Source organism: Prionailurus bengalensis, chromosome B4 (assembly GCF_016509475.1).
Source record: "Prionailurus bengalensis isolate Pbe53 chromosome B4, Fcat_Pben_1.1_paternal_pri, whole genome shotgun sequence".
NCBI classification, from domain to species: Eukaryota; Metazoa; Chordata; class Mammalia; order Carnivora; family Felidae; genus Prionailurus; species Prionailurus bengalensis.
This window is the reverse complement of record NC_057358.1, coordinates 998,461-1,026,059: the sequence shown is the minus strand read 5'-3', so window position 1 is coordinate 1,026,059 and position 27,599 is coordinate 998,461. Positions and strand designations below refer to the sequence as shown.

The following is a 27,599-nucleotide window of genomic DNA, read 5'->3' as shown; positions in this document are numbered from 1 at the left end:
TCTCAAAGTTGACTCTGTTGAAATTTCTTGGCAAGTTAACTTTTAAAATAAAGCTTGCCCTAAGACTTTTAAAAGTAAAAGTGGGCATCTATGTGGATAAACTAATATTAAGTTCATTACCATCATGTAAAATTTCACAAGAGTTGATGATTATTTCATTTGAGATAAGATATGATCTTCACACCTGAGATAAGACCTCAGATGCAACCATAGTTAAAATTCTATTTTTTCATAGATACATCTTTCAATATGTATGTCATTTAGAAAAATATCATATATAATAGGATTATTAAATTCTTCCTTTTATATAACATAAGTTGAAAATTCTTCCTTTTATAACAACGTAAGTTGAAAATTTTCTCAAATATTTGTTCCAAATTTTCTGGATTTTATAAATCATTTCCAGAAAAGTCTCAGGTATTTTGTTATAACTGTCTTTTGAATCAGTACTTAATGCTTTTTTTTTGAGTTCTATAACTTTGAAGATTATTATTTTCAATTATAACAGTGAATAAATTCTTTTTTTTAATTTACATCCAAATTAGTTAGCATATAACAGCAAATGAATGTCTGAACAGCAACCAAACTGAGGTCTAAAAGAAACTAAAATTTTTTACTCAAAAAAATGTGAAAAATTACCCCAAAATAAAAAACACTTGGGGCGCCTGGGTGGCTCAGTTGGTTAAGCGTCCAACTCTTGATTTCAGCTCAGGTCATGATCTCACAGTTTTGAGCTCAAGCTCTGTCACATGGAGCCTGCGTGGGACTTTCCCTCTTTGCCCCTCTCCTACTCACTCTCTCCCAAAATGAATGAACTTTAAAAAACAAAAAAATTTGCTTATACATCAGTGAAATATAGACACGATAGACAGAATATGGTTATAACTACATCTTAAAGAAACAAAGATTAAAGCCCTCTGCAGAAAAAATTAAATAGAAAGATACACACGGCATGTTAACCTAGATTATTTTTGCGCACTGTGAACACAAGTGATTTCTTTCTTTCTTGTTTCTGGTATTTTTCGTATTTTCATTAACCTGAAACAGAATTCGATGTATACATACACAATGAAATATTAAAAAAAAAAAAGAGAGAGAGAGAGAAAGAAGAAAGTGCAGAGGCCACCTCACATCATTGATGTTATTACTGAAACATCACCGTAATGCCCAGGAGCAGTCCGATGCTCAGGGATGACTTTTAATGCAAAACGATGGGAGTGTCCAAGGCATTCTTAAATTCTCACATGGTGAACAAGAATGGAGTATGATGAAGACACCCCTGCATTAGCAGCACAGTCCCTTGAGCTGAGTGTCCTGAGCTGTCCCACGGGGCATATGGACAGCAGTGGGACACACACGTTCCATTCTCAGCCAGCCACTTCCAGTGACACTCCTCAACAGACATACTCAAAGTTCATATCTCTTCTTTGATCACATCTGTAACCCCCCAGGTTTCTAAGAGTCTAGTTTTCAAAGGCAAAGCTGTACATGTCCACATACGTATGTGACTGAGACCATCTGCGTGCACTTACATTGTCTTTGTCATCCATGTCAACACCGAGACTGCGCATCTCACTCTCCAAGACTTTCCGCTGAACCTGAACACAGGGAAAAGGTATGTTTTAAGAAAAATTAGTTTGATAAGATGCTTAAAAAAAAATTTCACAGGAAAATGTACCTTTTACAATTATCTATGATATGTTTTTTTTAGAAATTATATCTTTTAGGGGCGCCTGGGTGGCTTGGTCGGTTAAGTGTCCGACTTCGGCTCAGGTCACGATCTCACGGTCCGTGAGTTTGAGCCCCACGTCGGGCTCTGTGCTGACGGCTCAGAGCCTGGAGCCTGTTTCAGATTCTGTGTCTCCCTCTCTCTCTGCTCCTCCCCTGTTCATGCTCTGTCTCTGTCTCAAAAATGAATAAACGTTAAAAAAAAATTAAAAAAAAAAAAAAAAAAGAAATTATATCTTTTATTTATTTATTTAAAAAAAAATTTTTTTTAATGTTTTATTTATTTTTTAGACAGAGAGAGACAGCATGAACGGGGGAGGGGCAGAGAGAGAGGGAGACACAGAATCGGAAGCAGCCTCCAGGCTCTGAGCCATCAGCCCAGAGCCTGACGCGGGGCTCGAACTCACGGACCGTGAGATCGTGACCTGAGCTGAAGTCGGACGTTTAACCAACTGAGCCACCCAGGCGCCCCAAAAAAAGAAATTATATCTTTTAATTGGGCCCATGTTCATGTTTTTGGACAGTTCACTGAAGCCCATGAAACCAGTATCTCCCAGGCTGTGACTATGTGCAAGACGACATACACTTCACGACCTTGAATTCTGCACAACTCTGCAAGGGTCTCTGCACGCAAGGATCACTGACGCTGAGGTCACATGACATGCCCCAAGATGCAGACTCCAGCGACAGCAGCTTCTCCCAAACTCACTGAGCGCCACTGGGGAAACAGATGGAGGTCTTGCCTACCAAGAACCACTCATTTGCCATCGTGTGAAAAGAGTACTTCAGACACACTAATGCGAAAGGTATCTGCCCTAACCATCATCCTGTCTTTGGGAAGCTTACCCCCCACTGTCACATCCTGTGGTTTGAGGGTGACCACAGGACCTGGCCTCACCTGCCACCCTGACAAAAGCATGGGGCAGGAGAGAAAAAGACCTACAAAGATGGAGCAGAGACTGAAAAGAATTCTGACACATTTGACCCATTTGTGCCTGAAGTGTGACTCTCCCTGTCCTAACTAGTCACAGGAGCTAACATGTTGCCTGAGGATTTGAGCTGCCTTGCGTTAGGTTTCTGTAAATTGCAAAGAGGAGCGCTAACTAGTAAAGAAGTTAATAAGAACATGTTAAATAATGGCTTTACTGTCACAAAGTACGAATCACAACCTCAATCTGCACAATTGCAGAGAGGCTGAACCCAACAATGCTGAGCCTGGATGTCAGCAGGAAGGGTGCCATCAGCAGAATAAAAAGATCAGGGCTCGACCAACCTCAAAAGTCAGTATGTATCACCAAACCAAGTACGTGCAATCCCATGGCCACGTCTAGGCTGACATGCTGCTTTTAGCAGGGCTGTGCAAGAATCCAAAGCTGCAGAAACCCGTCCTGCTGCTCTGGAAGCACAGAACTTGCCTTCTTAGCGGTTCGAGGCATCCTGGGCCCCTGTGTGTTCTTCTCCTTGGACTGCAGAATTTTCAACTTCCTTTTTTCCCGAATTTGCTTTGCCAGCTGGCGGATCTCCACCATCTCCTCGTCCTCGCTGTCGGATTCGCTGTCATATTCGCCTGCCGCTGTTCTCAGCTCTTCTTCTTTTTCTAACTCCTCCAATTTCTTGAAAAGGAATTAAACAAACTCAACAATGAAAACCTCGTGAGCGTAGCCACGTTCATATGCCTCTCAGGGGCAGTAAGCGCCCGCGTCTGGCTCCACACAGGATGCCCCAGAACTCAGCTCCCAGCAAACAGCATCTGGGAGGAAATGAAGACCGTGCAGCACTAAGCCCACGGCACCCCGTGAGCGCTTCTATGTTGTCTCCTTCTCTTCACCAATTACTCCAGACATCGAGGGGACACGTGCACATGACACCTCCCTCGTTCCCCAGCACTCCCAACAGACCCAGGACAGAACCTCCGTCCTTGAAGAACTAAGAACTCATCTATGTGAGCTGACATAGGCCTCCAATATCCCATTTATCCATTCTGAGGCCATCCTCAAACACAAGCCAACACAAGCCAACACCACCGCTGGCTGTACAGTTCAAAGAAAAAGAAGTTACAGGGTGCCCGGCAGGCTCAGTTGGTGGAGCATGACTCTTGATGTCAGGGTTCTGTCTTCAGGCCCCACACTAAGTATACAGATTACTTAAAAAATAAAATCTAGACAATAAAAGAACAAATTATATACGCACGAATACTTTCTATAACCAAGCAAAGAAACCCTGACAGCAATGCCTCAGTCAGATGCGGCCATGCCTTGGCTGATGTGAAAAGCACGGAGGGAGGGAGGTGGGCAGGACCGGGCAGGCCAGTTGCAGGCTGCGAACCCACAGGCTCAAAATGGACATCACTCAGAGAGCAACAACGAGGAGGCACATGTAGAGTATGAAGGAGGCTGTGACCCGGCTCCTGAGCCAGGAGCATGGACCGTGCGTGAGCAGAGCACAGGTGCACAGCTCGGACACAGGCAAGGAGGAGAACCAAGCACCAGAGAGTACAGAGGATTCAAGGGAAGGAGGAACAGGAACAGGGATGAGGAGGTTCATGTAGGGTTTCCTCCTTGGAGACCCGCAGACTGAAATGGTACAAGGGCAGCATCCGGGAAGGAAATGAGGGAGTGTTGACGGGAAACACTGTTTTTTCAAAAAGCTTCGCTGAGGAGAGAAAGGCAGCAGAGCAATGAAAGAAGGACCCACGGCTTAAGAAAAGCTTTGTTTTTAAAGTGAAAGGACCCGTGGACACCACAGGCTAAGCAAAGCTCCAGGAGAGGAGAACAGGCTGGGTTGGAGGACAGGGGCTCGTGGCCACCGGAACGCACCTGCCCCACAGAGGCGGCCGTGGCCGAAACCGCACAGGGAGCAGAGCCTTGGAGGGAGAGGCTGTTAGTGATGGCTGGAGAAGCTCACAGTGCATAAGGAATGAGGGCAGCACGTACGGCCGGGCAGACAGCTGTGGTTGTGCGATCAGGGACACAGAAGTAATAAAAATCACATAATACAACAGGAGACACAAACCTGCATGATGTCGGGGTCGATGTAATCAGCTATATTGTGGCCTTCCCAGATCTCAGGTATCTTATCATGTTTCTCAGAAGAGTTCATTAGATCCCAGTACTCTGAGGTTGAAAAAAAAGTTATGTTCGCTGCAGTTTTTAATACCTTCAAGCACCACGTGCCCAAAATGAGTTCTTACACACATCGCTCCATGAAGACAACAGAGCGCCTGCACATAACACCCCAGAACAGCACAGCAGAGGGTCTGCAAATACCTCCTGGCAGCTTGGGACCACGGGCCGAGCGGGGGCAGGGGGGACAAAGGCAGCAGTGGCCCCAGCACCTGCACCATGCACGCTGCAAACCACCCTCCTCCTGAAGCCACAGAACCACCCACACACAGCCTCATCTCTAAGAAAGAGATGAAGGTACAGCCACAGGGCAAGAGGGCACTGAAGCCCTCCCACAGCGTCCCGACAGGGATGCTGGCCCTTACTCTGAAGGTCCAAGATGTAGTCGTCTCCCAGCTCTACTTCAAGGTCTCGTTCCTGAAACCAAAGAACAGATAACTCTCATCAGCTCCTGCCGGCATTCCAGGCGCATGAACGCCAGGCACCCCCTTGCCCCAGGAGACAGCCTCTGCCCTAAGCTGAGAGCCCGTCCCTCTAATGCCTGTGCAGCCCGGCTATTCCCGGCTGGCTCTACGGCTCACATCCACGCAGTGTCCACAGCCACCTCCCTCCCACTCACGAGGGAAGGGGCCTTCGTCGGCCACAGCTGTGGTCACAGAGCCTGAGGGTAAAGGCCAGGACACCTTCAGTGGACACACATGGCCTTCTGCACCCGCGAGAGTAGACCTACCCGCTTCTTCCTGGGCTCCCCAGTGTCCATTCTCTTCCTGCGCGCCACCACTCCCTCAGGGATGAAAGGGGGCCTTTCCTGAGGAGACATCACCAGAAAGAGTGCCGTGAAACACCTTGCTGAATGCAAAAGGAACATGAGAGTGAAAAGCCAGAGGCACGCTCTCCGTCTGCAAGGGCAAGGTGAAGCCAGACCAACTCAGAACCAACAGACTGGGGGGCGGAGCAGGGCCAGCTGGGCACGGAAACCAGGAAGACTCCACAGCTGATCCACAGTTTATCTAGAAAAAATAAACACCAAGACTCTCGAGAAACTTATGAACAAAAGAAGTGATACAAGAGAAAAACAAAGCAGACAACAGAAATCTAGACACGAAGCAAGTCCATACAAGAAGGCAACGAAAACATACAGTATTCGAATCTCAGTCCTGAGATTAAGGACTAGCCAGGCAAAAACAGAGCTGGGTGGCTGCTTCCACCTGCTACCTAAGAACAAATCAAATGCAAGACTGAGCAAAGACTTCGGTTCAAAACAGGTAAAATTAAGATAATTAAGTACAGGACAAAGTATAGGAGAAAAATATTATCAAGATATTTTTGGAATGAACGGGAGGTCTTTCTATGCAGGACACAAAACCTAGTTACCGTAAAAAAATATTAATATTAGCTAATAGCATATATTAGAAAATTATTAAATACTCATAGCATACATTAAAAACATATAATTTCTTTGAAGCTGAGAAAGAAAACCCAAATCAAAAAGCAAATGACACACACACACACACACACAAAAATCCACAGAACATACAAGAGTCTGGGGGTGCCTGAGTGGCTCAGTCAGTTGAGTATCTGACTCTTGACCTCAGCTCAGGTCTTGGTATCAGGGTTGTGAGTTGAGTCCCACAAAGGGCCCCAATTTGGGCATGGAGCCTATTTAAAAAAGAACATATAAGAGTCTGATTTCCTTAAGATAAAAATTATAAATTAAACGAGTAAAAGATAAACGGCCTGAGGAACTAATAGGCCAATAAGTACATGAAAAATGCAGGCTTGGCAGGGCACCTGGCTGGCTTGCTCAGTGGAGCCTGCAACTCTTAATCTCAGGGTTGTGAGTTCAAGCCCCATGTTGGGTGTAGAGATTATTCAAAAATAAACTGTTCAAAAATTTAAAAAAATGCTTGCCTGAACTGATCATTAAAGGAACCACCGATTAAACTGACAGCAGCCAATGATGAGGGGACGCGGAGCATATCCCAGGAAGGCATTTCTGGGAGACAATGTCATTCTCAATGGCCTACTGAAAACTCACTCTGCAAATAAAAGACTTATGCACAAAGACATGTGACACAGCACTGTTTGTAACAGCAAGAAAACAGAATAATTTTAAAGAATGTAATACACTTTTATGTTTAAATTTTTTTAAATGTAATCTTTTTTTTTTTTTCAACATTTATTTATTTTTGGGACAGAGAGAGACAGAGCATGAACGGGGGAAGGGCAGAGAGAGAGGGAGACACAGAATCGGAAACAGGCTCCAGGCTCTGAGCCGTCAGCCCAGAGCCCGACGCGGGGCTTGAACTCACGGACCGCAAGATCGTGACCTGGCTGAAGTCGGACGCTTAACCGACTGCGCCACCCAGGCGCCCCTATGTTTAAATTTTTTTAAAAATATGCTCACGCACCAGAAAGATTTATGGGAACATCAAGACAGTTACCAGTAACTATGTCTGGTGGAGCGAGCAGCAGGCTTTACCTTGGCACTTTTATACTTCAGGACACAACTGTTACTCTGGACGAGAAACTCAAGCCCACTATGATGCCCACAGGGGTGGGTGTGTGCGCACACGGCGCCCATGAGCCTCACCCATGAGCCCTGCATGAGGCAGGTGCTGGTGTGTGTGGACAGAGGGCATAGGCATCTCGCTCCCAAGTTCCTGGGAAGGGCAGCCTCACCTTGTCATCTCTCTTGCTTGGCATGGCCAGATGCAGCCTGTTCAGCACCTCATTCACTTTATTTCCTTTCATTTTGGTTTCAACCCGATGCGCCAGAAGTCTGTCACAAGCCTGGGAAGGTGAGAAAACGGGACATGACTCACAAGGCACCCACCTTCCGGGCTGGAGGTGGGGGTGTGGGAGAGGAACCAGACTCCACAATAACCAGCAGACTGTGTTCCAAGCTTTGGGTCCCGCTTTGCGCTTTTCCTCAGGAGTCACATCCACTGGTGCTATCTTGGGGATCACCCCAAGATCCAGGTGACCCCCCGGGGGCAGACCACACGCTCAGGAGGGAGCAGGCCTCTCCCTTACCAGGCCAGGCCCAGGCTGGGGCAGCACCCTATGTCCCATCTGGGCTTGCCTCCCCACCAGTCACCCTCGCGCCGTGTTCCCTAGCCAGGTTCAAGGCCCACCCTGGGCCCTGGAGCAACAGTGCCAAGCCAACCAACAGCATCAGACCCTGCCATCTCTTTTCCTTTCAGGTAAAAATAACAAGGACGTAAAATGATCAGAATCGCATGTGAAATCTAACAGGAAATGTCTCTTTTCTTGTTTTTTTTTCCCTGCTTCTGAACAAGTTTCACAGTACAGCTGGCACAGACATCCCAGCAGGTCAAGAAGGGCAGCAGGCTGCGCACGAGGTTCAACCCCCCCGGGGAGGGAGTCAGATCATCCCTCTAAACCCCCTATTTGGACTGGATGGGATGGCGGAAACCAGGGCTCAGTGTGGCGCACACGCTCTCCAACCTGGACGGAAAGACTCTCCCCATGGCAGACACCTCTCACGAGAAAGGCAGTATAGGTGTGGATGGAGGACTGACCTCAGTTTTCACCTGAATAACCCCTTCCTCCGTCAGGGTGCTAGTCTCAATCACGGGGAATCCTGCGGCCTGCAAATCTGCAAATATTTTCTGCAGAGACAGAAGGAAAACAAGAGAGCCATTATTTATTTCTACTTCCCTACAGACAACTCTTGCTGCTCTTCATGTAGGGATCAGAAATGCGAATTAGCCTGGCCGTGGCTCATTTGCAAATTCTTCTAAAGGACGTTTCCCCAAAACGTTGATTCCCCCCCATATTCTTCTGTGACAAAGAAAATACTACTGGGAGGATCAAACCAGACTACAAAAGCAAACCAGAAGCTCTCTGGAACATTCTGTGAGATGTTACCTTCTAAAAAGGAGCAAGATACAAAACTTTTAAGATGTTTTCAATACTACTTTTAAATAAAATGCATAGAGTCTGCAGCCTAAGAGAATTCCTTAGAAAACAATACAAAAATGAATAAATCACTGCACTCCAAAGGAGGGGCTTCACTTGCGTAGCTCTTCACCAAGGCCACCTCATTCAGACGTAGGGGGCCAATCCTGTGACAGGTAAGCTGCTCATGAACAAGGTCAAACACCTTTACTACAGGCTCCCACTTACCAGTTAGACTTCCTCCTCTCCTGGAAACAGCAGTGGCCCTGGGCAACAGCGGGGTCTGACAGCTAACCCCACCACCGACTAGCACATGATGCAAGCCACTGTGCCTCTACCTGAGCTAGCCGTAACCATGTTCCTCACGTGGTGCCGCTCCATGGTCAGAGCATGGATGGCGTACACAGGGCAGGCTGCAGGCCACGCCCTAGTGTTAACCCAACAGTCACATTGCTACGGCATCCGCCACCCACCGGCTTTCAGATTTTTCAATCTGCCTGATGACATCACTGACTGGTAGCCCAGCAATGCAGCAACTGCCACCAGTGACTCCAGGATGGAGACCTCACCCCATCACGGCTGGCAGATGGTGAAACCCAGACACGTTTCAACCCGAAGCCTGAGCACCTGGTGCAACACTCACCCTAACCTTTGGTCGTCACAACCCAAACCCCGTCTGCAGCTTCCAAAGTGATTAACCTAAAAAACTGAAATTACTTAATAGGGATCTGAGTCCTTTCAAACAAGTGAATTCTCTGACATCAGTGGTTACCTGGTTAGTAACTTGATGAACATGCTGCAGTGCCCATTAAACCAGTACAGCTGTTTAAAACCCTCTCACCAGGTATTAAGACGTCCAACCAACATGAGACAGAGGTGCCAGGAAGAGACCCTCTACACAGAGCTGGTCGGTGGCACACGCCCCAGGAGACGCAGCCACATCAAGATTACTCTAGCGCACTGGTTCTTAAAACTCGAGTGTCACCCACCACGCGGGGTGCCTCCCAGATTGGCCCTGCAGGCCTGGGTGCGTCCAAGAATCTGAGAACCTCTGTTACTAGTGCCAACCTTCTCCAGGCAGTTACCCCCAAAGGCCTATTACAGAGAGCTGCGGGACCAAGTGTGGGTGGAAAATGAGGGCTAACACCTTACCTGCCTCGTGGAAAACACAGCGAACACCATGTACTCACAGTCCTGGCAAGTTTACAGGTGCCCCTTCTTCATCATTCAGTCCACGCTTACCTCCCAAACTCATTTCCCCCACAAATGTGTGTGGCAGGCACGTGACACCCCCCCGACCCCCCCCTCCCCAGGAACCTCCTCTGGAAGCGCGGCTCTGGGCAACCAGCCGGCAGAGACCCAAAGGGCCAAGGCCCGTCTGAAGGCGCTTTGCATCCTCCAGGCACCAAGGTCGGAGAACAGTCGCATCCTAAAGAAGCACAAGACCTTTCCGGGGTTAAACACGCCGTCCTGCCAAATGCACAGATACTTGCGCAGCCTCCAAGAGCAGAGGACAGAAAACGTCAGGTGTAGTTTGCCACTAACAAACCACTGAGGGAATGACCTCAACTGTGGAATAAAAATCTTTACTAGTATTGCTGAAATTCCTTCTCAGCTTTGGTTGTCTGCGAATAAACTTAGAATTAGTACGTAAGACTCAAAACATTCAGACAGTTTACCTGATCGTCTTCAGAAAGTCCAGCTATCCGCTTCACATCACATTTGTTTGCTACAACTATAAGAGGCTGGAACGGGGAAGAAAAACAATGAAATGATTATCCTCGCGGCACAGGCTACGAACGGCAAACACCCGTCCCCACACGCACCTTGTTGATGAAGAGAGGTTTGATGTTCTGGAACAGCTCCAGCTGCTCCCTCAGCCCGTGCCCACACTGCTCGGACAGATCCATCACGTATAGGATCGCGGCGCGCAGGTGAGCCAGGGCCGTGATGGCCTGCATCTCAATGGTGTTCCGATCCTCCAAAGGGTGGTCCAAAATCCCGGGAGTATCGACAACCTAAGGGTCAGGTCTGTTACTCCAAAGCACATATACCCACAAATTTCTTGCCCAGCATATCCTGGAGGTGACTCACATACCCAACCCGGCCCTCTCAATACTAGTAAATAAGACGTGGGTCTCCCAACTGACATAATTGAAAAAATATGACGGAACAGTACCTATTCTTTAAATATTACAAAAAAGGGGGGGAGGAGTCGACCCTGCAGAGCTCACTGAAGAACCAGTCAGTGACCTAGAGAAAAGGACTCCTCTCTCTTTTTTTTTTTTAAAGTAATTTTTGTTAATGTTTGTTTATTTTTGAGAGAGAGAGCACGAGCAGGAGAAGGGCAGAGAAAGAGGGAGACACAGAATCCGAAGCAGGCTCCAGGCTCTGAGCTGTCAGCACAGAGCCCGACGTGGGGCCCGAACTCACGAGCTGTGACATCACGACCTGAGCTGAAGTCGGATGCCCAACCGGCTGACCCACCCAGGCGCCCCTCCCTTTTTTTTTTTTTTAAACATATGCTCTATGCCAAACATGGGGCTAGAACTCACGACCTACAGATCAAGAGTCGCACACTCTACTGACTCAGCCTACTGGGTGCCCCGACAGAGAGAACAGAACTGGCAAACACTCCCAAGTGTTAGGAATGACTTTATCATTTACAAAATTAAATTCAACTGTGGAAACTGCCCCATGCTTTTAAGTGGCTAATGCATGTCCTTTCTAAGGACAGGGTCAGAAACGACAAGGAGACTCTGGTTTCATGAGAAGCACCACTGCTAATGTGATGTAGCCATCTGCTCTGGCAGCTGGCGGCTTCCCGAGTTCTCGCAGAAAAACAAGCACTGTCCTCGGACAGCCGCGAAGCTTGGGAGTCTTCTTCACGAGGACATTCCTGGTGACCCCGAGAACCTGTCCCACCCCTTCGGAGTCTTCTTGTAAGTGTACTGGGACCTGGGGAGAGACTATAGTTCTTCAGGGACCACCAAAATCAAACCCCATTCACAAAACCACCCAGACGTGACCCCCATGTCTGACGGTGGGAACGCTCACCTGCCAACGCAGGTACTTATAGTCCATGTGCCCCACAAACAGGGATTTGGTCGTGAACGCATAGGGCTGGACGTCCACGTCGGCTCTCGTCACCTGAAACAAAACAACGAAAACTTCCACAATCACACAAGCTCCAAGCTTATTCCCGGTCAAAGAAGGTAAATGTGGCACCTGTACGTTATGGAGACTAATGATTTCAGCAGTAAGACAAAACAACCAAACAGAGAGCGAGAGAGCTCCCGTGATTACACTCCTGATGTCAGAAGCTGCTGCTGACAGACGGACAGGCTCCACTTCCTCACGCCAGCAGGCGAGGAGGCCAGGACACAGAGTCCAAATACGGGACGGGGAGGGGAGGAAGGCCCAGCACCGGGAAGGTACCCGTCAGCTTCTGCTCTGCTCCACCCCAGCCCCACTAATGCCCCACAGAACTTGCTGTGAAGACAGACTTGCTCTATCTACACTGCTGATGCGGGGCCCACCAGCCACACGTCCCCATGAACTCTTGAGATGTGATCAGTGCAACGTCGGAACTGAACTGTTTGTTGTTTAATTTTAATCAAGTGGCCAGTGGCTTAGCACCGCAGCACTGGCTCACGAGCATCTGAGACATCGGCCCAGACACCGCAGAGCTTCAGCCTGTCACGTCAGCACAACTCAGGGACAAAATAAAAACCTGCAAATGGGCTTCAAGTGGAAGTGCTCCTGGCAGCAAGCACCACACATATGTAACTGTCGTTGTCTGGCACCTGAGCTGTTGTTGGTTGTGAAGTGACATTTTATTTTATCTACTTATTTATGAACCGACATTTTACATGCGGTTTCTACTCTGTTCAAGTCCCTCAAACTCAGCCAAGTGGTCTTGAAGCACCAAGTTACTAAATAAAGAGCACCCTCGAGTCCCAATTAATGAACTCACTCAAATCAAGAGCAACTCAGCCACTTCCCACTACGGGGACCGAATACTTGATGTGAGCAGTGACACGTCAACCAGTGACATTCACATAGTGCCTCAGGAAGCCCGCTTCAGCGAGTGCAGCCTGCCACGGTAGACCCCAGCGCCCCTGGCACTACCACCCCCAGATGAGGCTGAGACAGTACGTCCTGGGAAAGGCTCTCCGTCTCCGTGTTAACAAAACCGGACTTAACATCTCAAATCCCTTAGAAACTTATGGAATGCATACTAGAACAGAAATAGCAGCTGAGACCTAGATTCAGACAGCGTCAGTCCTCCCTTCAAGTAAACGGCTATTTAAGCCGACAACAGTGCTGACAGACTAACCGGCTGGCCATCCTCCAGCCCACACGGCAGGACATAGCAGCCCTTGGGTCTCAGGTCCTCGGTCACTTGCGTTATCACCAGACACATACTAACCTTATTGATGAAGCTGGACTTGCCAACATTCGGGTACCCACACAGGAGCAGGGTCCTCGTATTCGGGTCAATAGTTGGCAGACGGGACAGATGCTGACGCACTGTGGGAAATAACATGTGCTTGATTTCTTAAGAGCAATTATGAAACTCAAACTTTAAGATCTGCTTCACTTAGCTGTACTCCTGGCCCATGGTTATACTAACCCCACTCCAACATTTACAATGTGAGTGACAGAAAAAGTATGAATAGAAAAAAGATTGCCTGCAGAGGCACCATAGCACACAGCAGTGTACTTCCTGACTCTGGCTGTACCCACAGTCCTATTCAATAGGTCAAAAGTGGGGCCAGAAACACACATCTACGCGGTGCCCAGACCGCTCTTACTAAGTGGGATATTTGGAAAGCATTTTTGAAGCAAACGTGCATGCCATCACTTCCTGCCAAGGCACTGGGCTAGTTCCACGCAACGACTAGGTGCATCACCTGCAAGGAGGTGACACCATGAGGCCACCCTCAAGACTAAACAAAACAGATCGCTGGAAGCACTGGAAAAGCAGTCAAGTACTACAAGCTTGTCGCAAATCATTTGTAAGATGCCAGGAAAGGGGGAACAAACCCAGAGGACTCGAGAACACTTCAGCGTAAAAATCTATGTATAGAGGCAGATACCCGTTTCATTAGAAATACTACTTTAATTCAGAACCGTCCTCTTTAATTAAACTATCATGTAACAAAGCTGGAGTGACAATTTCATGCTAACACATATTGCAAAGCTTTTATTTTATTTAGTTTTTTAAAGTCTGAGAGCGAGGGTGTGTGCGTGCACACACACATACATGCATGCATGAGTGGGGGAGGGGCAGAGAGAGAGAGAGAGAGAGAGAGAGAGAAAGAGAGAAAGGGAGAAAGAGAATCCCAAGCAGGATCTGCACTGTCAGCATGGAGGCTTATGTGGGGCTCAATCTCGTGAACTTCAAGATCATGACCTGAGCCGAAATCAAGGGTCGGATGCTTAATTGACTGAGTCACCCAGGCGCCCCTCTTTTATTTGAGAGAGACAATGTGTGTGAGTGGGGGAGGGGCAGACAGAATCTTAAGCAGGTTTCATGCTCAGTGCAGAGCCCAGCATGGGACTTGTTCCCACGACCCTGGGATCATGACCTGAGCCAAAATCAAAAATCGGATACTCAATCAACTGAGCCACCTAAGCGCCCAGATATTGAAAAGCTCTTAAAATCTTTTTTTAAACTTTACTTTTAAATTTATTTTTTAATGTTTGTTTATTTTTGAGAGAGAGAAAGAGCACAAGCAGGAAGGGGCAGAGAGAGAGAGGGAGACAATCCCAAGCAGGGCTCCACCCTGTCAGCACAGAGCCCAACACGAGGCTGAATCCCACTAACTGTGAGATCCTGACCTGAGCTGAAACCAAGAGTCGGATGCTTAACCGACTGGCCACCAGGCGCCCCAAGTCCTCTTAACAGAACAAACAATTTATGGGGCAGCTGGGTAGCTCAGTCGGTTAAGCTTCTGACTTCAGCTCAGGTCATGATCTCAAGGCTCATGGATTCAGAGCCTGGAGCCTGCTTCAGAGTCTGTGTCTTTCTCTTCTGCCCCTCCCCTGATCGTACTGTCTCTCTCTCTCTCAAAAATAAATACATAAACATCTAAAAAAATTGTACTAGTAATTCATAAGCATTTTAAGCACCAGCTGCTTTTTCAGTAATAACTAGCCTGTCAGAGTTTCTCAAAGGATGGGTAAGGAATGGTTTGATCCTGTTAGGTCTAAAATAAAACAAAAAAGAGCACCCTAAAAATAAGCTCTTGACAAGAATCGAGTACCTTAACAGCACACACTAAACACTGTCCTTGCTTACGTAAAAGAGGTACCTTGTTCCAAATACTCCAAACTCTGCTTCTGTCTTTTGATGATTGTACACATCCGGCCGAGGGCAGCTCGCTTCAGCTGCTTGCAGCGGTACAGAGAGTCTCCGTATTTCATAAGCCGCACATAATCCTTAGCCACGCTTAAAGAAATAAAAAGATATAAGATACTTTTCACCTCAGGCGATAATTTAAAAGATACTGTATTAAAAGATACCTTACTTGTCCACTAAATTTTTGGCAATATTTATTTGTCCCAAGGCCAACTTGTAATGGTCCTTGTCATAGAGAATGTTCATCAAATCAGCATAAAATGGATGGATATCCTAAAACAGAAATAAAGCGGTCATTCTGGGACAGGTTTCTCATCCCCATGTGTCAGTAATTCTTGAAGAATAATTTTGAAGTATGTCCTGCCTTTTCCACGCTCTTCAAACCCCAGATCTCCTCCCCGGTCCATTCTCCCGACTGAGGACTGTTTAGAGTTCAGGGGTCACTTCTGCCTGCCCATCTAGCCTGGGCCCCAGACTGATCCCCCTTTACCTCATCTGCAGGTCTCCATTTGTGCACCAGACCCCCTGCCCCTCCTACTCAAGACCTGAAACCAGGCCTGCAAACACGCCGTCATTTCCCCCTCAGCTCTAACAGTTGGAAAGCTCCCTGAACCCACAACCCTTCCTTTCCTTTGCTCCCCTTCTTGGGGAAGGTCACAGAGAGGTACTGGCTCTTCTTCCTTTGAACCCAGTGTAGTCCGAATCGTGTCCACCCGTCCTTCAGAGCGGCTCATCAGATCAGCTCCCTCCCCGAACTCCTTTCATCTTACCAGAGCGTTCCACGGCACCAGACAGCTGACCACTCATGCCTCCTGGTGCTTTCCATTCAACTGGCCTCTGGGACCAACTGTCTGGCTCTTCTCTCCCCTCGCCGCTCCTCAAACTCCCTCGCTGGCTTATGCTTCCACCCAACACTAAACATCAGAGTTCCTAGGAGCACTTTTCTCTCCAGGTTCAGCTCCTAGGTGACCTCACGTGGATCTAAAGGCACTGACGGGTTCCTGAGTGCCACTGCACATCTCCAGGCCACACCTCTCACAGAGCTCCAGACTACTCGCACTTCTGCTCGGACACCTTACCAGAATCTCAGACCAACGCGTCCAAACCACCCCCTTCCTCGTCCTCAAAATGCCCCACTTCCCCGTCTGGGTGGATGGCAACTGCAAGATGCCCAAGATGCTACGAGCAAGTTCAGCTCTTCCAACCACCGCCAGCTGTTCACGTCGGTGCGTCAACCTTCAAGTGGTCTCCTAACCCCATAGGCCACGCATCCTCTAAAAGAGAAGTCAAAGCTCGGCACGTCCCACACTCAACTTGGAAGGTTTCCCTAACAACAGAACTCGAGCCCTGTACCAGGCGGCTCAGCGACTCACCATCTCTGACTCATCTCCAGGTACCCGCCCTCTCACACACCCTGATGGGTCTTCCCGTTTGAGACCTCACACTCTGTACCTCGGGGCCTCTGCACCTGCTGCTTCTGTGCCTACAGTGCTTCTCTCCAGGCAGCCCCGCACTCGTTTCCTTCAGATCTCTGCTGCAAACTCTAGAGATTTCTGGGTTTACAACCCTTCCCCTCACTAGACGAGGACAGGGACTTATTACTACTGTGTTCCCAGAGCCTAGATAAGTACCTGAGACATATCAATTATTCCATGAATGTAACTATGCTAACCTTCTGCTCTAAAATTCTCGGATAGCTAACGTTAAAAAAAAAAAAAAAAAGAAAAAAGGAATACAATGTTCACAATTTAAATGTATTGTATTAAAAAATGATACCAAGGATGAAAAAGATAAAACTTCTTACAAAGAACCACAAAAATCTGGTGCTAATTAGTTCAAAGCATTTTGTTTGCCCAGATCAGGTGTTTGCAAATATCACACCAGTTTCCAATCATCTTACTCTTCTGGTTCCTTCTAGGTAATTTCTAGGGTACCCACCCTTTCCCAACAAACTATCCACCCATTCAACGAGCCTCTACTGAGCACCTACAGCATGCCCAGGAGACACGTGCAAAGTTAAGTGCCTGTCCGCTAGCAAAAATCTCTACTCTTATTTTAAGCACATCTGTAATTTTTTAAACAAACTACTGTCACCTTCAATAAATATAGAAGAAACTCTTGTCACATAAACCAACTTTTGCCTCCTGGCTTAACCTAGCTTTACGGACTATCTGGGGACAGTGGCCGATTTAGGCTCTCACCCTGCACTGTGGAGCCCACCCCAAATAACCCTGCAGCAGTGTTCTCCTACACGGGGATTTCACGGGCAGTGTCTGCTCTTGGCTTTCCACGGCTTAATCAACAGGTAAACCCTACTATGCTAGACAGTGAAGACTTCAACCCTTTTAGCTGAATGCAGAAGTCACAGCTCCCCCAGGCAATTTCTTCCCACCAGTCAACAGAGAGGACAGTGATGAACTGACCATCACTGGCTGATGAAACAAACAGTGGTGGACCTCAGGCCACTGCTACAACCTGAGGCCACAAAGGAGCCTTGGAAAGAGGAAGCCCATACAGGCTGGTGAGCTGCCAGGTTCACAATCCATAGCTTTTATAGAGCTTGGGTTGGTGCCTGCAATCCTAGAAGTTACCCAAAAAAAAAAAAAAAGGGGGTGGCGGAGATAGCTTTGGGCCCTCTTATATGGAGTTTAGTTTGGGGGAAAGGAAGAATAGTAAGGAATAAAAAAAAACACCTGTGTTCTTTTCCCAGCTTTGCCATGAACTCACAAAGTCTGACCAGTGAATAATTTTGTTTCCTTCATTATCTGTCAGATAAGTACACAAACTGGCTATAAATTATCTGAAAGCTCACATTGATATTGCCATATGTGTCCGCCAGAATCACTTACATCCAATTTGGGGAAATCTGTTAGAATCTGTGAGAGTCTGTCATGGTAATTTTGTTGAGTAAATTTGACTTTCCTCATGTAAAAATGTCTAATGCGGTGAATTTGGTAATGTTTATGTATAACTGTCGGAGTCTTCCGTTGAGTCTTCGATAACGTCAGGTCAATAAAGTCCTGTAATCAAATAAAAGACAGTACACGAAAAATGTTTATTTTCTATCCACTTCTCTGAAACCTCAAAGACCAACAATTAACAATACCATATATTTTAAACTACAAACACTTTTCCTAACTAAATCTTTACTCTTTTATATCCAACTTGGTTCATGTTCATAGTTTTTGGCTTTTAAAAAACATTTAGCAGATGGCTGCCTAAATAAATTTTATCCCATATTTATTTTATTTTTTTTTATTTTTTTTAACGTTTATTTATTTTTGGGACAGAGAGAGACAGAGCATGAACGGGGGAGGGGCAGAGAGAGAGGGAGACACAGAATCGGAAGCAGGCTCCAGGCTCTGAGCCATCAGCCCAGAGCCCGACGCGGGGCTCGATCTCACGGACCGTGAGATTGTGACCTGAGCCGAAGTCGGACGCTCAACCGACTGAGCCACCCAGGTGCCCCTATCCCATATTTAAAAAAAAAAAAAAAAATGTTTACTTGTAGAAAAAGAGACACGGAGACACACGAGCGAGTGGGGAAGAGCAGAGAGAGAGGGAGACAGAGAATCCCACGTGGTCAGTGCAGAGTTTGATGCGGGACTCGATCCCACAAACCGAGATTGTGACCTGAGCTGAATCAGAGTAGGACATGCAACTGGCTGAGCCACCCAAGGAGCCTCGTCCCACACTTTCTTAATCCCACCTGTATTTCCAATACCTAGAACCCTCCGAAACTTTAGTCATTTAACTCAAGCATAAACCAGAAAAAATATTAAAGGGAAAAAATTCTGCAATTCAATCCACGTATCTCTGACTTTGGAAGGACATTAAACAAGCAAACCTAGATGTGGAGAGTGACTGAGAATGTACACGACTCTGGCTCGTGTACCCAGTGCAAACAGAGACAAGCCCAGAGGCCTCCCCTTTCCCCTCCATTAGCGGAGTCTAGGAATCCAGAAGACGCCAGTTCAAAAGCCTGACCTACCTCACGGAGTTTTCCCTGACCCGCCCCACCTCTTGGGGAGGAACCTCTCCTCTCTAGGAAGGACCCCAAGGTCTGGAGAAGATCCCAGACACTCAAGGAGTAGACACTCACCTCTGGGGAAGGACTCTGACCCCTGAGGAGGGACCCTGATGCCTGAGGGGGGACCCTGGCCCCTGAGGAGGGACGCTGACACCTGAGGAGGGACACTGGCCCCTGAGGACAGACCCTGGCCCCTGAGGAGGGAACCTGATGCCTGAGGACAGACCTTCACCCCTGAGGAGGGACCCTGATGCCTGAGGACGGACCCTGACCCCTGAGGAGGGACCCTGATGCCTGAGGACGGACCCTGGCCCCTGAGGACGGACCCTGGCCCCTGAGGACGGACCCTGACACTTGAGGACGGACCCTGACCCCGGAGGAGGGACACTGGCCCCTGAGGACGGACCCTGATGCCTGAGGACGGACCCTGACCCCTGAGGAGGGGCACTGGCCCCTGAGGACGGACCCTGGCCCCTGAGGAAGGACCCTGACCCCTGAGGAGGGACCCTGATGCCTGAGGACGGACCTTCACCCTTGAGGACGGACCCTGACGCCTGACGCAAGGGCCTGAAGAAGGAGCCTTGCTGCCTGGGGGAACCCCTAACCCCGGAGGGCCCTCATCTGGGAGGACGTGGCCTGGGAGGAGAGGCAGCCCGGAGCAGGCGACCCTTGTCCCATCCCCGAGTTACGGGCCGGGCTCTCCCAGTCCCCCGGCAGGGAGAGGCGAGGGCGGATGAGCCCTCGCGGCCGCCTACCTTGGCGGACGGCACCACCGTGATCTTCTTGAAGTTGTAGTGCGCCATGCCAGCTGCCACACACGAGGGAACGCGGACGGATGCGTGGGACTTCCGCCGGAGCGGGCGGGACTTCCGCCTTCTCGTCACTTCCGGGATCTCCTTGCGGCCCCGCCCCCACCCCCTGCACGGCTTCCTCGCCGCTTGGCGCCCCCGCCCGGCCGGAGGTCCCCGGAGGAGGAGGTGGCCGGGACCTGCTGGGACCTGCTAGGGCGGGTGGGGGTGGGGGTGGGGGTGGGGGTGGGGGTGGGGGTGGGGGTGGGGAGGCGAGGAGAGGTCACGGCCCCGACAGGCCGCCTACGGGCTTGTGCTTTTCGATCCGGCCGGCTCGAGGGGCTTGGGATTCCGTGGAGCTCCGGGGGTCTAGGGGCCCGGAGTCCCAGGAACTCCAGAGTTCTCGGGGGGGGGGGGGCCCGGGGGACTCGGAAGGTCTCAGGGTCTTGGGGATCTCAGGGGCCGGGGAACTCCAGGACTCTGGGGTTCTCGAGGGCCCAGAGCGGTCTCGGGGCGGGGTGTTTGCCTCAGGATCCCGGAGGATTCGGGGCACCGTGGTCGTGGCCCGCTGGCGTGGGCTCCCCAGGAACCGACGCCCTGGTTTTGCGTTTTCTGCGGCCTACACCGACTCTGGACTTGTGAATGCAGCGAAATCTTAATGAATGAGTAATGCGACAGCAGAGTCGTCCGCGGGGTGGGGGCTACCAATCTCCCCACCCCGGCCCCGGCCCCGCCCCCGGTCTGCGAAGCCAGACCCAGGTCTGTGTTCCCAGCCTCCCCGCCCCCCAGAGGCTCCCCGGGTGTCTGATCCCTACTTCCTGGGCTCCTACTCCCCCCGCCCCCAGCCAGCCTCAACTGTCAACCTCTCTCTGATGCCTTGGCCATCACTTTCTGCCTTCCCAAGTGCTTCCCATCTGCTTAAAACCCTCCTGTCTCCATTCCCCGGACATCTCTCATTGCCTGTTCTGTTGGCTGACTTACCTGCCTGCCTCCCCGCCCAGCTTGTCCTCAAGATTTTGCCCTCCAGCCCTTGCTCTTCCTCCCTGAAGTCTCTCTTTTAAGGTCCCCTGACGGTTGCCTTGCATGGATTCCTCTGAAAAAACAGATATTTCCAGTCCCAACTTCTCTCTCAATGCCAGTCTGACATTTCCAATCAATTGTGAAATGCCCACCTGTGTGATTGCAGATGTGTCAAACCGGGCATTTCTGAAAATCAAAAACTGGTCTTCTCCCTGTAAGTAGACCTATCCTCACACTGCCATGCCAGAGGGCAGCCCGCGCCCTGACTCCCCTGCAGACTGCAGAAAAAGGACTTGCTAAGTCTCAAGAACACAGGGCAGAGAAAACAAAGCCTGATCCAAGGCAGAGGGTTGCAATTAGCCCCACAAAGTGCATTAGGAACATCAAGGGGGGGCAGGGAGACAGAGGTGTCTGATAGAGGAGAAAGTTGATAAGGGAGGTGCATCTGGACACTTACTACTGTAACTTCTGCTAACAGTGTGGCGACTCCCTCAGGTAACACATGTCGTGGTAAGCCTATGGACTTGTGACCATGTGCTGAGCACTATTCGAAGCGCTTAACTACGTATTAACTCACTTAATTCCTACAACCCCACAAGGTGGATGGGTAAACCAAGGCACGGGAAGCTGCTCCTTAGCCTGTGGTCAAACAGTTAACGGTGGCAGAGTTGGGTTTGAACCCAGGTGGCCTGGCCCAGCATTTTTGTTCTTGACCATTAGCTGTTCTGCTTCTCCGTCACCTTCTCAGATCCTTTCAACAAGTCCTATTGTTGTTACAGAAACTTCCTATGTTCTGAAGTTGAAAATAATTTTGAATCACGGTTCTCTCAGTTATTAACTATAATGCCCTTTTTTGTGTTATCAGGAGGTTAGATAAATATGCCTCCTATGTCTCCGTGGCACTTGCACAGAAAGCCTCTGGGATAATCAGGACTCTGTGGCCACAGTCACCTGCTGAACTGCTGGACCAGCCCCACAGAGCTCTGCTGGTGCCCTTCCTCTCCCTCGGGTGCCCTCAGCCTCTCCCATCGCCCTCACGCTTATGTGGCCGGATCCTCCTTGAAAATCCAATATTTAGGTAAGTCCAACCAATCCTTGGCTTCAGACAGACAACTATCCTTTCTTGAGCTCCTTCCTCCCTCTAGGCAAAAATCGAACAACTTCTTACATTTCTACAGGTCATTAACGTTTACAAAGTGCTATACTTTTTAGTATCAACAGTATTCCCAACAACTTTGTGGTGTGGGGTTAACATAGGATTACAGGTTTGATTCTCCCCAAAATCACATGGCTCTAAGTGGCAAACAGGATGGGACCCCACTGGCCTGTAAATGCAATCGTTATATATAGACAGTATATGGAGGGGACAGAACTGTTTAAAATGGTAATAATAATATAAAGTCAATATACGTGATGTTGTTGGTTTTACACAGAACAGTTGAAGCCTACTTGGTCACGTAGAACAGAAGAGGAACCGTTCTTTGAAAGAAACCCAAAACAGGACTCTTGACAAAGAGCAAATACATTAACATGTGTGTCAGAAAAGAAATGTGAGGTAATTTTGTAAATCTTATCAGTAAAAAACTGACAGGCCTTTCATATTTTTACTGTTCTCTCATGAATTTGGAATCATATTTGCCAAAAAAACAATAATCACTTGCCATGGTGAAGAGTCCAAGGCCTCAAATCCCCACCCCAGCTCTGCCCTGTACAAGCTGCATGTGCTGTGGTGGGTGAGTCAGCTCCACGGAGCCCTGGCCCCTCTTTGCCAAGTGGAGAAATCATGTCCACCCCCAAAGGATTGTTTACGGTGATTAGTTAAGGTATGTGCACAAAAGCATAAGGCATAAAGTAAGAGATGTTAATATGAGGGCTGACTTTAACATAATTTTATATGAAAACTTTATTGGGTCAGCACAAGGTAATGTACTTCATTGCCATGAAGCATATTAGATGTTAGATATCTTTTTTTTTAATTTTTTTTTAATGTTTATTTATTTTGGGGACAGAGAGAGACAGAGCATGAATGGGGGAGGGGCAGAGAGAGAGGGAGACACAGAATCGGAAGCAGGCTCCAGGCTCTGAGCCATCAGCCCAGAGCCCGACACGGGGCTTGAACTCACAGACCGTGAGATCATGACCTGAGCTGAAGTCGGACGCTTAACCGACTGAGCCACCCAGGCGCCCCAGATATCTTTTTTTTTTAATGTTTATTTTTTGAGAGAGACAGAGGGTGAGCAAGGGAGGGACAGAGGGAGAGGGAGACACAGAATCCGAAGCAGGCTCCAGGCTCTGAGCTGTCAGCACAGAGCCCGACACGGGGTTCGAACTCACAAGCTGTGAGATCATGACCTGAGCTGAAGTCGGACACTTAACTGACTGAGCCACCTAGGCGTCCCACTTTTTCTTTCTTTAATGTTTACTTATTTTTAGGAGAGAGAGAGAGACAGAGAGAGAGAGAGAGAGACAGAGAGAGAGAGGGAGTGGGGGAAGGGCAGAGAGAGAGGGAGATGCAGAATCCAAAGAAGGCTCCAGGCTCTGAGCTGTCAGCACAGAACTTGACACAGGGCTTGAACCCATGTACCGTGAAGTCATGACCCGATCCGAAGTCGGACACTTAACTGATTGAACCAGCCAAGTATATTAAATGCCAGATTTCTTACCAGAGATTCTCGGCTGCCACCTGTGGCAATGAAATCATCCCTCTGAGCGCGTCGTCATGCACAATCTGAGTTCTTTGCTCGCTTTGTAAGGGACAAGAACCAGCACACGAACAGAAGAGACGTATGGAACACCCTCCGGTCATCGTGCGTCTATGGGTGTGACGTTGGGGGAGGGGCTGTGGGAAAACGAGGCCACTGGCAGGAGCTGCGCAGGCGGGAGGCGTGTCTGAAGGCCCAAGCCCCGCGGTCCGGAGCCGCACAGCCGGGAGGAGGTGCCCAGCATCGCACACCACCCGCGTGGTGATGAGAATCATCGTCCTTCCCTTTGCACCTGCCCTTTGCCTGGCTCAGCGTGGCTTCCTGGGGACAGGTGTGTGTCCCGAAGCAGTAAGAGGCAGCTGGTGTCTGGGGGCCCTTTTAGAGGAGAGTCGGAAAAGCCACCTGCAGCCAAGGCAGGTCACCAATTCTTGAGCTGATTTCCACCGTGTTTGAAGATGTCTGGTGACTCGGGCTCCTCAGAGGGTGAGCCTCGTGGCAGAAGTAAGCCTTGGCTGTGGCGAAGGACCCTCAAGGGTGCCCTGCGGTGCTTTCTGGCGACTTCGGCCAGTTGGGGTCCGTCACGGCAACAGGCTGTCTTCCATGCCTGTTGTGCGGAATTGGTCTTCTCTGTTGTACTTTCTTGTTGCTCTGATTCTCACAGACGAAAAGTACGTTTTGCAGCAGAATCTGTGCCTGGGGAATGTGATCAAACTTCTTGCCTAAAAGGAGCCTTTGTGTGGGTGTTCGTACTTCGCCTTGCGTAGCTGTGCGGTATCAGTGTTAGGACCCTGCCCGTCCGTGAACACTTCTGATCCACTGTCCACAGGCCGGTGGCTTGGCGCAAGCCTGCTGTGCGGTCACCTTTCGCTCACTGAGTCACCATCACGGGACCTTGACCACCTACCTGCCCCTCCCGTGCACCTCGTGCAGTGCTTCGTGATGGGGCTGCCGTTTGCTGTTCCGGACGGGCCGGCCACACCTTCACGCAGCGGGACGTGTCCACCCTGTGGTGCGGAGCCGCCTCCTTCCTCCTGCGCTCCAACCTCACCACCCACAGTGTTTGCCCTACGAGTTCCTTCTTTCAAGGAACGGTCGGTTAGGTTCGTCTTTCGGAGTCTGGGGCTGTTACGGCACCGGTGGCCGGCAGAGGCCTGGCTTAACCTGACGGCCCAAGGACTCTCTGCAGCAACTCACTACTCATCCTCATCCGGAGAACATCTGGTTCTGTGCTACAGCTTCCCAGCTAGAAGTCACTTGTTCACACGTTTCAGATACGAAATATAAAAACCAAGACCCTTATTAGGATGTGCTACGGCACAGCGATTGTGGCCCATTGTGTCGGAGTCTCGAAAACAGCCACAGGGTATGTCTGGGGATACCCAGGAGCCCCCGTCCTGTGTGGGAGCGGCATTCCCAAACTTTTGGGGAACGCGGCCTGAGAAGGCTCGTAAAGCTGCAGACCGTCCGTGAATGCGGGGAGAGTCAGAATGCCTTCTCGGCCTTTCTGACGGAGGCCGAGGGAGCCAGAAGGGAGCACAGATTCAAGATGCGGCTGCCACAGCCCGGTGTTAGAAACACATTTGCCCACAGTGTCAACCCCACACGTCACCAGCACCGCTTTGTAGTGAGGTATGCATTGTCATCTGCCGTCTTGGTTTTGGCCACAATTCGCCTCCCTGTGGAAGTGATGTGCTGTAAGAGAATCCGAAAAACCAAAACGCGGAGCCCCACCAGACTCCAGGCAGTGGACCAGATCTGGACGACGAGTGGAAATACTTTGTGATGCCCCAGTGTGAATAATAGGACACGAATCACAGAGGGTTGTGTCTTTCCACCTGCACGCATCCGCTGCTTGCCTGAGGCAACGGGAGATCATGTGTTGCTTGTGAGCACCCAGTGGTTCAGATCCAGCCCCTATGACCTCTGGGGGGCTCTCCACGCTGGTGTGAGAATGACAGCACCTGTAAGTAGGGTGTGAGCTGATGGAAAGCAGTGTGCTGTGACCACAGCCCAGGACACACGTTACAGGTGACCAGAGGCAATTGTTCGAATTTCTCAGCAAGGCACCTGGTGCAGCCAGCCGGTCCAGCTAACGTCACCCTCCTGAGACCCAGGTCTCGAGGGTTGTTCCCACCCCGTGCTCCCCAGTGGAGCCCGAAGGCCAGCCTGCGGCCGGCGCCCCTGACCCCTTGCAGTCAGGAACCTCCTTCTGAGCACCAGGGCGTCGGCTCTTCTGGCCTTGACCTGTGAGGCTCTCCTACCAGCAGGCTACGCAGCCTCCTCGCGACAACAGAATCACTGTGGATGACGTCCACTCACCCACAACTGAAACTCGCGCTACCAGGAAGAGCCTCGGGGCTTGGTGGCTGGCCAGTAGACTGCATAAATACAAGACTCCACATGGCTCGGCTTCACGCCAAATGTCAGAAAGGGAAGGCCAGTGTGCCCCCCAACTCTTGGGCTTGGGGAGCGTGCACGGAGTGAGACCAAGAGGGCAATGAGTGAAGGCGGTGTGGAACAGGATGGTCTTTCCCTTCTGTGTGACTCCTGCCGAGACCCACACGGCGGATGGCGAGTCCCCGAGGGTGGAGCGCCTGGGAGCCACCTCTCAGCCGGATGTGGGGCTGGTGTCCCTTCCACCCTCCAGAGGAGAGCCAGACGGCCACATTCATTCCTCTTGCTACACTCTTGCTCAAGGTCAGCACGAGGGGCCGTGAATGCCGCTCACTTGTGTGGGGAGGTGGGCGCCCTTGGCCGCCGGGTGAGTGGAAACTCTCCTCGGATCGGCTGTGGCCACGGCCACGCTAGGATCCCACCCTCGCCCACACTTTTGACGGGGCGACTTTTGATTGCTGCATTAGGCAACGCTTTGTGGTAAACATCAGGGTTGTCATCAGGAAGCGTGCCACGTTATGCTTATGACTTTAAACAACCCAGTTTTCAAAACTACTTTGGAATCTGAGTGAACGTGAACTAGTCCACGTCTCCGAGGTGACCTGGTGCCAAACACTTCTCCGGGTTGGAGACACTTCCCAAGCTTCCCTGTGGGCCTGTTCTTTGGACTCTTGTCAGCAGCTCCCCCAACTCTGCTGATGAGGTTTCTGATATCGTTGGACTGTTCCAGAACATTCCATCTCAGAAACGCTGGCAAGCCTCCTGGCACCGAGAAAGATGCTGCTTGTGAGTGACTGTCAGCCTCGGCTCTGCATCTGGAGAACCTGGTTACCTTGGGGTCTGTCCCCCTAAAAACCCTCCAGACTCTTTTCTGCAGCCACCTTGAATCTCATTGCACCCAGTGCTCACTGCACAGAAATCAGACTCTGAACTTGCCAGGCTCCTGAGTCTGGGTGGAGTCTGGAGATGGGCCGGGTCTGGGTTTCCCATTCTGCAGAGCCCGCCGGACTCGCCTCGCCCAGGCAGTGCTGTGCCCCAAAGCCTCTTCCAGGCCTGGCGCCCTCCCCCAGCTCCCCCATCCTACGGCAGGTGCTGCCCGGCAGAGTTGTGGCTGCCGGGGACCGAGCAGGGGGACACGGAGCCGGCACCCAGGCGGCTGCTCCCGGAAGCTGGCAGAAGCATGCTGCTGCCCGTGTAGACGCCTCCTGGCATGGAAGGGCTGGGCCAGCGCCGGAGATGGGAGTTCACGCCTCTGTGCGGGTGCTTAACCTTTCCTGCCTGTTGACTTAGGAGCGAAGCCAGTCAGGAAATAGGCCCGAGAGCCAGAGGGCACCCAGCCCACGTCAACTCAGTACCGACGGAGCACCCATTGTGCTCACCCCTGACATCCTGCACTGCGCAAATGTCCCCAGCAGCAGGGGATTTGGGCCACAGAGTGAAAACCCGCAGCGGTGTGAGTCTGTGTTCTCCACATCTCATACCTGCCAATACCTATATTTTCAGAGTAGATTTTTGAAGAGCAAA

At 50.1% G+C, this 27,599-nt stretch overlaps 1 protein-coding gene and 1 long non-coding RNA gene across 6 annotated transcripts in view; one reads left to right on the top strand and one right to left on the bottom strand.

Annotated features, from left to right (window-relative positions):
• GTPBP4 (GTP binding protein 4) overlaps window positions 1-20,056 on the bottom strand; it is a 24,160-nt gene extending 4,104 nt beyond the window's left edge. Inside the window, exons 1-15 of the mRNA XM_043563432.1 lie at window positions 19,927-20,056; window positions 17,991-18,161; window positions 15,311-15,414; window positions 15,095-15,231; window positions 13,207-13,307; window positions 11,832-11,924; window positions 10,601-10,792; window positions 10,454-10,519; window positions 8,396-8,485; window positions 7,533-7,643; window positions 5,581-5,658; window positions 5,216-5,267; window positions 4,741-4,841; window positions 3,144-3,341; window positions 1,533-1,598 (exon numbers count right to left, since the gene is read on the bottom strand). Coding sequence (XP_043419367.1) covers window positions 1,533-1,598; window positions 3,144-3,341; window positions 4,741-4,841; window positions 5,216-5,267; window positions 5,581-5,658; window positions 7,533-7,643; window positions 8,396-8,485; window positions 10,454-10,519; window positions 10,601-10,792; window positions 11,832-11,924; window positions 13,207-13,307; window positions 15,095-15,231; window positions 15,311-15,414; window positions 17,991-18,161; window positions 19,927-19,974 — 1,608 coding nt within the window. The 5' untranslated portion in view covers window positions 19,975-20,056. The remainder of the gene's footprint in view (window positions 1-1,532; window positions 1,599-3,143; window positions 3,342-4,740; window positions 4,842-5,215; window positions 5,268-5,580; window positions 5,659-7,532; window positions 7,644-8,395; window positions 8,486-10,453; window positions 10,520-10,600; window positions 10,793-11,831; window positions 11,925-13,206; window positions 13,308-15,094; window positions 15,232-15,310; window positions 15,415-17,990; window positions 18,162-19,926) is intronic.
• Window positions 20,055-27,599, top strand: LOC122473204. Of its 5 annotated transcripts, none has more exons than XR_006294623.1 (4): window positions 20,055-20,148; window positions 20,546-20,718; window positions 21,022-22,057; window positions 23,646-27,599. It is a non-coding gene; the product is annotated as an uncharacterized LOC122473204 (long non-coding RNA). The 5 variants fall into 5 exon arrangements; XR_006294622.1 differs by lacking the exon at window positions 20,055-20,148 and adding an exon at window positions 22,413-22,802 and having other exon boundaries at window positions 20,225-20,718; XR_006294624.1 differs by lacking the exon at window positions 20,055-20,148 and having other exon boundaries at window positions 20,234-20,718; window positions 21,022-21,474; window positions 21,845-22,057.